General features: G+C 58.8%; 1 protein-coding gene across 1 annotated transcript in view; it reads right to left on the bottom strand.

The window, feature by feature from the left end:
• The window catches only part of CARS1 (cysteinyl-tRNA synthetase 1), a 59,167-nt gene that overhangs the window by 15,250 nt on the left and 30,712 nt on the right, over nt 1-13,205 (bottom strand). The window contains exons 10-17 of the mRNA XM_004460350.3: nt 7,006-7,118; nt 6,235-6,363; nt 5,684-5,813; nt 5,498-5,601; nt 5,098-5,195; nt 4,764-4,953; nt 3,521-3,589; nt 1,151-1,232 (exon numbers count right to left, since the gene is read on the bottom strand). Coding sequence (XP_004460407.1) covers nt 1,151-1,232; nt 3,521-3,589; nt 4,764-4,953; nt 5,098-5,195; nt 5,498-5,601; nt 5,684-5,813; nt 6,235-6,363; nt 7,006-7,118 — 915 coding nt within the window. The remainder of the gene's footprint in view (nt 1-1,150; nt 1,233-3,520; nt 3,590-4,763; nt 4,954-5,097; nt 5,196-5,497; nt 5,602-5,683; nt 5,814-6,234; nt 6,364-7,005; nt 7,119-13,205) is intronic.

A 13,205-nucleotide genomic window follows, 5' to 3' on the forward strand; every position in this document is an offset into this window, starting at 1 on the left:
AAGGACACTATGAAGGTGAAAGTGAAAGGATGAAAAAATATATAAATATATATATAAGAAAAACCTTAAGAGTCAGAAATTAAAATACAGTTTATACAGGGCCCAGGTAAGGGAACAGGGACTTAATACTCAATGGGTACAGGGTTTCTGTTCGGGGTGATGGAGAAGTTTTGGCGATGGATGATGGTGATGGTAGCGCACTGCGAATGTGATAACACTTACTGAATTATACATTTGGATGTGGTTTAACAGTGAAAATTTAGGTTTTGTAAGTTACTACAATAAAATCTAAAATAAAATCCATGGAACTGTACAACAGAAACAGTGAATGCTAATATAAACTATATTGCTAATAGTAAATCTCAATAGTATTGCTTCATCAATTGTAACAGAGGTACCTGCGAATGCCAAGTCTTACTAAGAGGGAATTTTCTAAGAGTTAGGGGATTATATGGGAACTCTGTGTTTTCTGCAGGATTTTTCTGTAAGCCTACTTCTCCAATAAATTATATAGAGATCTATAAACCGGCTAAAAAATGGAATATTTAGAGCCGACATTATCAGTCTTAAATACACAGTAACGAGTACACAACACTAATCTGCACGCTAATAAGATTCGTGCACCTCAGGAATATCAGGGAACGAGGCGTTCTTGGGCGAGCCTGGTGTTGATGGCTTGGGGCCTCAGCCCCCCCGCCCCCCATGACGCAGGCGCCCCTGGGAGCTGCCAGTCCTGGGGCCTCTGCATTGGCCGCTTGGTCTTCTTGCGGCAGAAGGCGCCGGACCCAGCATGGCTCGACTGCTGGGGAATCCCGCACGCAGAACCAGGCCCCGAGGCGAGGGAAGGGAGCGAGGGACAGACCGGCGCAGGCCCTGGCCTCTGCCCGTTTTGGGTAACGGGCCTCTCTCGCCGCATCCTGGGGTCCTGGCCCGCGGCCCGGCAGGCCTACGTCAAATGAGGTTAAACTGGAGGTTCTCGACAGGGGCGATTCTGCCCCCCAGGGGACATGTGCCAAGGTCTGGAGACAGTTGTGGCCGTCGCTCTAGCGAGCAGAGGCAGGGACGCTGTGAAATGTCCCCAGGGCAGGGGCAGACCCCGGGTCAAAGGCTGCGGTGCGGACAGAGGCCGCTCTGGGGGGCCCGGGCTCACCTCTTTTCTCTCTGGCGATCTTCCGCACGCCTTCTCGGAACTCTGACAAAACCTGAAGGTACGGCATGACTGTGGCCTCCAGCTGCGGAAGGAACGGCTCCAGCTGACCGGGAGAGCCGGGCTCGCCCCTTCGTGCCGGCCCTACCCCTGCTTGGGCCACGCGCCACGTGGGCTGCCGTGGGGCAGCGGGCTGGGGGACGTCGCCGCAGCGTGCAAGATCAGCGCGTCCAGGGTGGGGGGCCGGGGGCGCACGGCACAGGCATGCTGGGAGACCAGGTCAGGGGGCAGGAGCAGCTGCAGGGGCCCGTCACCCGACACGCTGTTCAACCGCTCACATGGCTTCCGGGTCAGAAGTTTGGGCAAAGCCTGTCCCTGTGGCTGAGCTGGCTGTTTCTACGAAAGGCTGTTCGCTGAGACCCAGGGATTCTGAAGGGGTGCCCCACGGTCGCTCCCTCCCACCCGGTGTCCTCTCCCGCGCGCACGGTGGTGTGGCTCTGCGGGTTCAGGAGGACTGCCCCGGGGCGGCCTGCCCTCTCCAGCGCTCACTGTCTGCAGTGACCCCGGGAGGCCTGGAACGCAGGACACGCTGGCGAAGGGGGGGCGCGAGGGCAAGACCCTCGCAGGTTCTGTGGAGAAGCTTCTGGACGGGGCGGGTCCGACTTTTCTAGTGGGATGAACTGTGTGTAGGCTTTGAGCAGGGTCTCTCAGCCTCGAGCCATTCAGCAGCTCAACACACAAAAGGAAAATGCTGAAAACACCAGCACCAGCAGCAGACGGGCCGCTGGCTCTACCCTTGGGCCTCCGCTGGCTGGGGGGCAACCCCTCGAAGAGACTGGCCTTTGGGGATGGGGCTCCTCGGGGGCAGGAGAAGGCCTGGGCCCGGCAGCCCCATGTCTGAGTCTGGACTGGACGTTCATCCGTGAACTCAGGGGCGAGACCTGGGGGCCGTGTGCCCTTCGGCCTGGCAGGTCGCCCTCTTGCTGCGGCTGCCGGTTCCGATGAGCCGCCTTCCGAGGCCTGGCACCCCCGGGGGCCTTTGTCTGCAGCACCTTTGAAGCCCCCCGGCCACCGCGGCCTTTCGAGGTTCAAGAACACTTCCTAAGTTCACAGGCAGCCTGCCTTCGACCTGAGAGGCGGTTTTTTCTCTTAGAAAATAAACATCTCAGCATCGTTTGCACGAGAGAACAAAGGAGCCGTGCGGGCTTTCCTTCTGGAAAGCACCGGAGGGCCACAGACTGCAAGGCCTGAAAACACCCGACCAGCGAGTTCGAAGGCCGACAAAGCCATGGCACGTGGCACGGCGTGGCGCTCGACTCACAGCCCTGGCACGGCTTTCTAGGGGTGCCAGGGGAGACCTCTGAATTACAGAACACGGCGTGTTACAAGGCCCGCCTTTCACTTTGTTCTCAGTTTCCAGTTCCTGTTTCCATTTAAATGACGGCAGCTGCAGTTAAGTATTTATGTGTATGAACTTGACAACTGCATTTAAGTATTTACACACATGTTCCATGCAACTGCAGTTAAGTATTTACATGGATGTTTTAGGTAGGTGCATTTAAGTATTTACACGCATGTTCTAGGCAGGTGCAGTTAAATATTTACACACGTTCTAGGGAGCTGCATTTAAGTATCTACATGTATGTTCTAGGCAGGTGCAGTTAAGTATTTACACACGTGTTCTAGGCGAACGACAGGAGCAGTTTGATGGGGGAGGGGAGGCCCTGGAGTAGCCTGGGGGCACGGGTCGGGCAGCCAGAGGGCAGCCCTGAGACGCCAGCATCCCTCACCCACAGGCCCCGGCTGCTGCCTCCGTGGGACAGAGCACCCGGCCTCAGGTGCTGCTCGGGCCGGGGGGCGGGCCCTGGGCGCGGCTGCGGGCGGATGAGGCCTGGCAGCGGCTCTGAGCAGCCCGGCACGGGGCGGAAGGGGCCTCCACCGTGCTGCAGGATACGCAGTGCTTCACCAAGGCCATCTCCTGGTCGCAGGGTCACACGCGATGAAACGTGAGCGCGGAGGAGAATCAATGGTGCCCCGGGCCGCGGCTTAATCGAGAGCCAGGAGACACCCCCAGAAGGTCGTGCAGGATGTGCCCACCAACCCTGAGGCTGCGCGTTCAGAAAGAATTCGGAGGCAGACGTGTTTGTCGCCTCCAGTGACCCAGGGGGGGCGGCGGAAGGCGGTGAGCCCCAAGGCCAGAGGAGCCTGTACCCCGAGAGCGAGGTGTGAGTGGGCGAGCAGCTCGGGCTGGGTGTGTCCCCCGAGGGCACTGGACACAGCCAGTGGGTGCTGCCTCCCCAGGGGGTGGGCGACCTCAAGGCAGGGGTCGGCGGACAGCACGGCTGCCCCGGGCCCAGGGGAGGGTCGACTCACGTTCTGGCCCGTTCCGTGACCTCCGACTGGGAACCCCAGGGCGCTGTCCTCTTCGATGGCTCCGAAAATCTAGACCAGGAAAGAAGCAGGACTGAACAAACCCACGGGGCCCGAGAGGCCACGCTGTGACAGGCCACGGATCCACGGCCATGTCTCAGCAAGGGCGAGACGGACAGACAGCTGCTGACGCACTGGAGGAGCAGCCCCAAGGGGCCCGGAGGGCCGAGCGAGGGTCCCTGCCTGACCCCCCGCTCCTGGGCAGATCCCAGGCAGCCCCCGCCCCCTTTCCTCCCGAAGCCCCTGGAGCGCCCACTGGACCCAGAGGTGAGCGGTGCCGGGTCCCCACGTGGCCTGGAAAGACCCTGCCCTGCAGGGACTCGAGAAGGCCACAGCATCACGGCACTGTCCGCCTGGGACGCATGTGGGGGCGAGGGCTCGCCACGGGCTCGCGTGGAAGGAACATGGGAGCAGAGCCCTGGCGGAGACCAAGCGCCTCGGCCGAGGAGCCCACCCGGCCCGTCTCTGCAGCCCATGGGCACACGGGACAGGGGACACTGGGACACAGGGAGGGGCACCAGGACATGGGGAGGGGTATAGGGGAGGGACACATGGGACAGAGGAGGGGCACCGGGACACGGGGAGGGGCACATAGGACAGGGGAGGGGCACTGGGACAGGGGGCACTGGGACACAGGGAGGGGCACCAGGACATGGGCAGGGGCACCAGGACATGGGGAGGGGTATAGGAGAGGGACACGTGGGACAGAGGAGGGGCACGGGAGGGACACTGGGACAGGGAGGGGCACGTGGGACAGGGGAGGGGCACGTGGGACAGGGGAGGGGCACGGGGACAGGGGAGGGGCACGGGGACAGGGGAGGGGCACGGGGACAGGGGAGGGGCACCGGGACAGGGGAGGGGCACCAGGATACAGGGAAGGGCATGGGGTCAGGGGAGGGGCACGTGGGACAGGGGAGGGGCACCGGGACAGGGGAGGGGCACGGGGACAGGGGAGGGGCACGGGGACAGGGGAGGGGCACGGGGACAGGGGAGGGGCACGTGGGACAGGGGGCACGGGGACAGGGGAGGGGCACCGGGATACAGGGAGGGGCATGGGGTCAGGGGAGGGGCACGGGGACAGGGGAGGGACACGTGGGACAGGGGAGGGACACGTGGGACAGGGGGCACTGGGACAGGGGAGGGGCACGGACGCGCCCGCGGCGTGCTGGCGCAGGGCCGGGCCCACCTTGAGCATGCGGGTGAGGTAGAGCGCGACGCCCTCCAGCAGCGCGCGGTTCGGCCTCCTCCGCGCCGCCTTCCTGGCCGCCACGTAGAGGTTGCACTGGCCCACGAGGGCGCGCATCTCCTCCAGCGCGGAGCGCGTGTCGACGCTGTCGCAGAGGGCCTCGTGCACCGCCGCCTTCCTGTCGTAGAAGCTGGGGGGCGGGGAGGGGAGCCCTCAGGGCCGGCCAAGCGCCTGGAACCGCCCGCGGCCCACGGCCAGCGCCCCTGCCGCCCGCGGGGCCGGCGCACCCCGGCGTGGTGGGACAGCGGCCGCCCGGGCGGAGGCTCCGTCTTACTTCCGGTTCAGCTCCACCTCTTCATCCTCCCACTTCTCGAACTGGCCGGTGAGGTCGCGAGGCGCGCGCAGGATGTCCTTCACGTTTAGGAAGAACTCCTGCGGCAGAGAGCGCAAGTTAACGACATCCGGGCAGCTTTTACGCCCAGCGCCTCCGCGAAGGAGCTGCCCGGGGGATCCGCCGCGGGTAGGGCCTGCGAGGCCGCGGAGCCTGAACGTGGCGACCGACTCAGAGCACAACGAGGGTTTTCCTCATTGGGCAGGAAGGACGCGCCCGAGGGGTGCCTGCGGCAGGCGAGGGGCGGCAGAGCCCGCACCCTGCAGGCGTCGTGCCCCCGGGCAGGGGCTGTGGCCCCGCTAGCGGGCACCGCTCGGGCTGACGGGCAGGGCCGGGGACTCACGCTCATGAACCTCTCGTACTGCAGCGCACACTCCATGGTGTTGCTAGAGTAGTCCAGCGTGTCCCTCCAGGAGTGCAGCAGGAAGGCCAGGCGCAGCTGCCGGGCTGCGGAGACGGTGGGGACCTCAGGCCGGGGCCCCGCTGGCCGCGCCTCGGGCACACCCGCCCAGCCGCCGCTGCCGCTTACCTGAGTGTCTCTGGAGGGCGTCCTTGATGGTGACAAAGTTTTTCAGTGACTTGGACATCTTGCAGCCTGCGATCGTCAGATGCCCCGTGTGCAGGAAGTATCTGACCCAGCAGTCGTTTTCGAAGTAGGCCTGCAGCGAGAGAGGACATGACGTGGGCGGCGAGGCACCTCCACCTGCCCGGAAGGCGCCGGAAGCCTGCGAGGCGCTGTCGTCTTGGTCACGTGCACCCCCCACACGGCAGGTGCTCCTTCATCTAGGCGGGCAGCGGGCTCAGAGGGACCCCCCCGGTCACCGAGCAGCACATGGCAGCTGGCTCACGTCCAGAGGGAGAAGCCAGGAGCCGGACTCGACAAGGAGGGTTTAAACCCCACAGCAGCCCCGAGGGAGAGGTTGGCTGTCCAACACGAGCTGCTGACCGACAGCCCAGGGCGGCCCCCGCGCACCTGCCTACCGCGCGCCTGTCCCCCGTGTGCCTGCCCACTGTGGCAGTTCCTGCCTGCCTGCCCCCCGCGTGCCTGCCCCCCACAGCAGCCCCAGGGCATCTGCCCACCTCCGACTGGGCCAGCTCGTTGTCGTGGTGGGGGAAGCGCAGGTCGAAGCCGCCCCCGTGGATGTCCATCGACGACCCGAGGAGGCTGCCCGCCATGGCCGAGCACTCGATGTGCCAGCCCGGCCGGCCCTGTGGAGCGGAGGGCGCGTCACTGGCCAGCGAGGCCCCCGCGCCGCTGGCACCGAGCCCTCCTGGAAAAGGCACCTGCGGCTGCACAGGACGCAGTCGGAGTGCCGTGTTCGTTGGGGGCTTCGTGCGGGCCGAGGCTTTGCGGGAGCCCCTGGACGAACGCGCGGGCCCCGGGCTCCCCAGCAGCGGCAGGACCCCTTCCCGGGGCCCAGGAGTGTCAGAGTGTCCGAGAACCTGGGACCGAGGGGCCTCGGGGGTGAGTGAGTGAGATCGGAGAACAGAAGCCAGGGAGGGAGAGGGCCCCCCGAAGGCCCTAAGGGTCTCCTGAGAAAGATCCGGAAGCAGGGCCATTTCCATGTGGCTCCAATGCGGCATTCTGGGCCCCCTGAGCTGCCCCTCACTGGGAAGGAAAGACAGCCCAGGGCACCGGCCCCCCGCCCCCCACAGCCCAAGCCCCCGTCCCCCACAGCCACCGGGCCCCCACACCTCCACGGTCACCTGCTCCCCGTCCCCCAGTCAACAGTCCCCTGCCTCCCACGGCCACCAGCGCCCCACCCCCCACAGCCACTGGGCCCCCACCTTGGCTCCCCATCCCCCACGGCCCGGGCCCCCCGTCCCCCATGGCCCGGGCAGGGCGCGCACCTTTCCCCACGGGCACGGCCAGGACGGCTCTCCGGGCTTGGAGGCTTTCCACAGCGCAAAGTCGCTGGCTGACCGCTTCTCGCGCAGGCGATCGGCCGACACGCTCAGGTCGCCTGTGGACACGGGGGCAGAGCAGCCTAACTTGGCGACGTTCCGTGTCCCTTAGTGGTTATGCACTTGGCTCAAGCGCATCTTCAAGTTTACTACGAGCAGATTTTGGCTGTCGACCTGCTGTTTATAAATGCACACGATTTACCGGCTCAGAAGGTACTAACCCACTAACGACGCTGGACGGCAAAGCCTGCGCAGCTGGACTTGCCTTAGAACACGGCCTCCCCGCGGCCGGGACCCTTGTGCTGGCGCTCCCGGCGTAGGGGGCGAAGGGGAGCGCCCGGGCACCTGGGGCCATGCTCAGGCCGCGGTCCCACCACTCCCCCTCGTGTGGGAGGAGGAAGGCGGCTCTGGAGGTGCCAGGACGCTGAGCCGGGTGCGCCACTCACCGGGGACTCAGGGGGCAGTGGGTACCTCCCGCCCACTGCAGGAGGCAAGGGCCAGACCACGGAAGCCACAGGAAAGGGGACGCTGCTTCTCCAGGAGCACGACCCACCCGGGCGAGGCTCCCGCGGGGGCGTGCAAAGAGGCGCCTGGAAGCAGCAGGAAGCACCGTCCCCGGGGAGCTCGGTGGCCTGACCGGGTGGCGAGGGGCACGTCGCCAGCCTGTCGTGAGATGTCCCACGGGAAGGAATGCAGGGTCGCCACGGGGGCTTGCGGACGACGCTGCGGGAGCGCGAGCAACGCCGGCGGCCCTGGACGCTGGTGGGGAGTCGCCCCGACTTCCCCTCGTCTGGCGAAAGGGCAGAACAGACGCCTTCAGGTCCAGGAGGGGGCGCCCCAGGAAGCAGCTGAGGCCTGGGGTCCTGCAGGGGCCCGGCGCCCGCTCCTGCCAGCCAGCACTGCTGACATTTCCCGGGTGCCGCCACCCTCTTGTGGGGACACTGGAGCAGGTGCCACAGATTCCATCCGAGGACTGAGCTCAGGCGCCAGGACAGGGCAGCAGACGGGGCACACCCCTAAGTGTCACCTTCTTAGCCACAAATCCTCTGGCAACAGTGTGAGTGGAAAAGCACTGTCGAGACAGCGTTAAGAACACAGACATGGGAAGCGGACGCGGCTCAAATGATAGAGCGCCCGCCTAACAAATGGGGGGTCCAGGGTTCAAACCCAGGCCGTCCTGGCCTGCATGGTGAGCTGGCCCATGCGCAGTGCTGATGCACATAAGGAGTGCTGTGCCATGCAGGGGTGTCCCCGGCATAGGGGAACCCCAAGCACAAGGAGAGCACCCTGTAAGGAGAACTGCCCCACGTGAAAAAAGCACAGCCCGCCCAGGAATGGTGCTGCACATACGGAGAGCTGACGTGGCAAGATGACGCAACAAAAAGAGATAGATTCCTGGTGCTGCTGGATAATACAAGTAGACACAGAAGAACACACCGCAAATGGACACAGAGAGCAGACAATGGGGGCGGGGAAGGGGGGAGAAAAAAATAAATCTTAAAAAAAAAGAAATGCAGACGTTACAGTTGAGAGCAAGTGCTAGACGCAGACTACGCAGAAGCACAGCAAAGAACAGGGAGGAAACGTGGCCCTGGGATGGCACCTTGGACTTGCACATGGGAGCAGGCGCTCAGCCACCAAGCTCCACCGGCTCTGCCTGCTAGCTTTTTAGGCAGCAATGGAACCGATGCAGGGGACACCCCTGCATGGCATGGCACTCCTTGCACACGGCAGCACTGCACGTGGGCCAGCTCACCCACAGGCCAGAGGGCGCTGGGTTTGAACCCTGGGCCTTCCATATGGTAGGCGGACACTCTATCAGTTGAGCCAAATCTGCCTCCCCAGTCACCCTTTGTTTAACCCTGAACAGATACTGGGCATTTAGGTTTTCAACTTTTCATTATTATTAACAGTTATACATGAGTATTTGTCTGGTTACTTTTTTTCTTAATTTTTTTTTTAAATGTTACATTCACAAAATATGAGGTCCCCATATATCCCCCACCCCCCTCTGGTTAACTTTTTTTAGTCTTTTTAAAAAATTTTAAAGAGATGCAAGAACAGAGGACCATGTGTCACTCAGACACACACTCGGACAGACACACACTTGGACAGACACACACTCGGACAGACCGCCGCTGTACCCACCACAACACAAGAGCCACTCTCAGCTAAGGTCTGTTATTGAAAAGGAAAAACAAGATGCCCGGGCCCATCTGCTCCCCTCCCGGGCTCGCCGGGCGGAGGCAGGGGGCTGCTCTCGGGACCCCAGGCCCGCGGTGCACACGGGACCCGGTGGTCTTCTCCCCGCTGCCCCCGGTGCTTTCCCGGCCATTTCCAGACCGGCCTGGGCGGCCTGCCTGCTGGAACGCACCATTTCCACAACGCGGTGTGACTCGGCCACCGCCGCCCCCGTCCCCCCTGCCCCTTCCACGTTCTAGCAGAAGCCCCCGCGGTGCCTGGCAGGTGTGACGGCCCCTGCCCCAGGCCTCCTGTAGCCGGGGAGTCCCGGAGTCAGGTCCTGCCTCTGGGCATCAGGAAGGGCCCCGAGAGGGGCCTGTCCTTCTCTGCCCTTTGTCCCTCCACATGCAGTCTCCCGGATTGAAACACTTGATGGAGCGGCGCCCTTGTCGCAGCTGATGAAACGCTATGATCGTCGTCGTGACTCCAACTATGGCTCCTGGTTTACAGCGGAGGGCCCGCTCTTGGGGTTGGACAGGCCCGTTCTTTCTGTTTTAATTCTAGTAACTTACATACAACCTACAATTTCCTTTTAACCACATTCGAATGTGTAATTCGGTGATGTTAATTATATACTCAATGCTGTGCTACTATCACCACCATCTAGTACCAAAACTTTTCCATTCCCCCAAAAAGAAATTCTGGACTGTTTAAGCATTAGCTCTCCATTTCCTACCCCCTAGCAACCTACATTCTAGATTCTGACATGAGTTTGCGTGTTCTAATCGTTTATCAGTGAGATCGCACATCATTTGTCCTTTTGTGTCTGGCTTATTTCACTCAACACGATGTCTGCAGGGTTCATCAACATTGTCACATGTATCAGAACTTCATTCTTTTTTACAGCTGAGTAATATTCTATTGCGTGTGCATACCACACTTTGTCTATCCATTCATTGGTTGTTGGACACTTGGGTTGCCTCCAACTTTTGGCAATTGTGAATAATGCCACCATAGACGTTGGTATGCAAATATCCGCCCAAGCCCCTGCTTTCAGTTCTCTTGGGTATGTACCTAGCAGTGGGATTGCCATGTCATATGGTAATTCTATACTTAACTTTCTGAGGAATTTTCCAACTCTCTTCCACAGTGGCTGCACTGTTTTATATTGCCATCAACAATGAAGGAGTGCTCCTGTTTCTCCACATTCTCTCCAGCACTTGCTATTTTCTAATTCTTTTAATAGGAGCCATTCACGTGGTGTGAGACGGTATCTCATTTGGTTTTGATTTGCATTTCCCTGATGGCTAATGATGTTGAACATCTTCATGTGTTTATTGGTCACTAGTGTATCTTATTTGCAGAAACATCTCTTCAAGTAATTTGCCCATTTTTAAAATTAGGTCATTGGTCTTTTTACTGATGAGTTGTAGTATCATTTTTCATTCATTCTGGATATTAAACCCTTATCAGAGATGTGGTGTCCAACTATTTTCTCCTACTTTTTAGACCGTCTTTTCACTTCCATGATAAAGTCATTTGATGCACAGAAGTCCTTTTTATCTATTTTTTCCTTTCTTGTATGTAGTTTGGGTGTAAAGTCTAAGGAACCTTTGGTCCACTTTGAGTTAGTTTTTGTCTGTGGCATGAGGTTGGGTCCATCTTCATTCTTTTCCATACGAGATCTCGGCTTCCAGAATCATTTACTGAACAGACTTCTGTCCTCGCTGAGTGGACCTGGCACCCTTGCCGGGTTTATTTCTGAGCACTCAGTTTGAGTCCGTGTCTACTTGTCCTTGTGCCAGTGCCTTGCAGTTTTCCTCCTCACTTTCCCGACCGACCAGCAGATGGCGCTCGCCACAAGCTTTCCCCGGGGGGTGTCTCCTCCGCCCTCCACCTGCGGAGCCAAGCGGGCTCCATGCCACCTGCCGCCGCCTGCGCTGAGAGGAGCCGCTCCCTGCCCTCGCCCACCTCCCTCTTCCCGGGAGGAAGGCGTCTGTCCCCCTCGGTCGGCTGCAGGGAGCTGCAGGCTTTGCCCCGGCTGCGCGCCCCTCCCCGCCCCCACGGGGGTTGGCAGCTCACGGCTGTTGTTTCAGTTGTTCGTCCGTCCCTCGCCCTCCCAGGTTGCACAGCCCTGACCTAGTCTCTGACCCCTAGCAGGTCCCTCGGCTTTTTGCCCTTTCGTTGTTTTCGTCCGACCCTCGCCCAGTTGTTCGTCCGTCCCTCGCCCTCCCGGGTTGCACAGCCCTGACCTGGTCTCTGACCCCTAGCAGGTCCCTCGGCTTTTTGCCCTTTGTTGTTTTCGTGAGAGCTGAGCCCTGCCTGCCTACTCCAACACCATCTATCTTCAAGGCGTTCTCGCCATGCTGGGTGGATTACTGCCGCTTTGTCATGTTTTAAAGGCTGGACAGGTGAGTCCTCCAACTTCGTTATTTTCCAAGATGCTCTTGGTTATTTGGGGCCCCTTACCCTTCCATATCAACTTCATAATGGCTTTCCCATTTCCGCAAAGAAGGTTGTTTGAATTTTGACGGGGATTGCACTGAATCGGTAAATCACTTTCACTAGAACCGGCATCTTAACGATATTTAGCTTTCTAACCCATGAACACAGAACATCTCCCCGTTTATTTAGGTCTTCTTCGATGTCTTTTTTTTTTCTTTAAGATTTATTTATTCTTCCCCTTCCCCTCCTCCCACCCCGCTGTTTGTGCTGTCTGTGTTGTCTTCTCTTCTCATTTTCTCTCCTTCTAGGATTCACTGGGATTCGATCCTGGGAACCTCTGATGTGGAGAGAGGTGCCCTGTCAATCGCGCCACCTCAGTTCCTGGTTTCTGCTGCGCCTCACCTTGACTCCCCCCTTGTCTCTTTCGTTGCATCATCATCTTGCTGCGTGACTCACTTGCGTGGGGCACTGGCTCACACGTGGGCACTCGTGCAAGTACTGGCTGACCAGGCAGGCACGCTGTCTCTTCTTACTCACCAGGAGGCCCCAGGAATTGAACCCAGGTCCTCCCATATGGTAAGCAGAAGCTCTATCCCTTGAGCCACACCCGCTTCCCTCTTTGATGTCTTTTAGGAATGTTTAGTAGTTTTTCATGCACAAGTCCTTTACATCTTCGGTTAAATTTATTCCTAGATATGTCATTCTTTTATTTGCTATTTTCTTGATTTCCTCTTCAGATTGTTCATTATTAGTGCATAGAAACACTACTGATTTTGGCATGATCTTTTACCCTGCCATTTTGCTGAATTAATTTATTACCTCTAGTGCCTGTGCTGTGCCTTTTTCAGGACTTTATATATATATATATATGTATATAGGATCATGTCACTCTAAAATAGAGTTTTACTTTTCACTTTACAATTTGGGTTCCTTTTGTTTTCCTTTCCTAATTGCTCTAAATTTTCTTCCCTAATTACTAGAACTTCCAGTACAGTGTTAAGTAAGTGGGCATCTTTGTCTTGTTCTAGATCTTAGAGAGAAAGCGTCCAGTCCTTCTCCAGTGAGTATAATGCCAGCTGTGAGTTTTCGTAGATGCCCTTTATCATGTTGAGGAAGTTTCCTTCTATTCCTAATTCTCTCAGTGTTTTTATCAGGCAGCTGTGCTGGGTTTTGTTAGATGCCTTTTCTGGGTCAATTGAGATGATCATGTGGTTTTTTCCCTTTGTTCTATGAAGGAGGTGCAAGGCATTAACTGATTTTGCCTCGCCACGTGGTAGGAGCCCAGGATGCAGCAGCTGGCCTTTGGTGAGAAAGCGCCTCTGAAGATGCCTCGATTTGGACACTTTTCACAGCTTCAGAAGCTTTTACCTTAACAAATCCCTTATAAAAGCCAAAAGCCAACACATTCCTGGTATTTTACATCGGCAGCCTTAGCAAACTAAAACAGAAATTGGTACCAGGAGAGTGGGGTGCTGCAAATGGAAATACCGAAAACGAGGGAACAGTTTTGTAGATGGGAA

Source organism: Dasypus novemcinctus, chromosome 10 (genome assembly GCF_030445035.2).
Source record: "Dasypus novemcinctus isolate mDasNov1 chromosome 10, mDasNov1.1.hap2, whole genome shotgun sequence".
Classification (NCBI taxonomy): domain Eukaryota; kingdom Metazoa; phylum Chordata; class Mammalia; order Cingulata; family Dasypodidae; genus Dasypus; species Dasypus novemcinctus.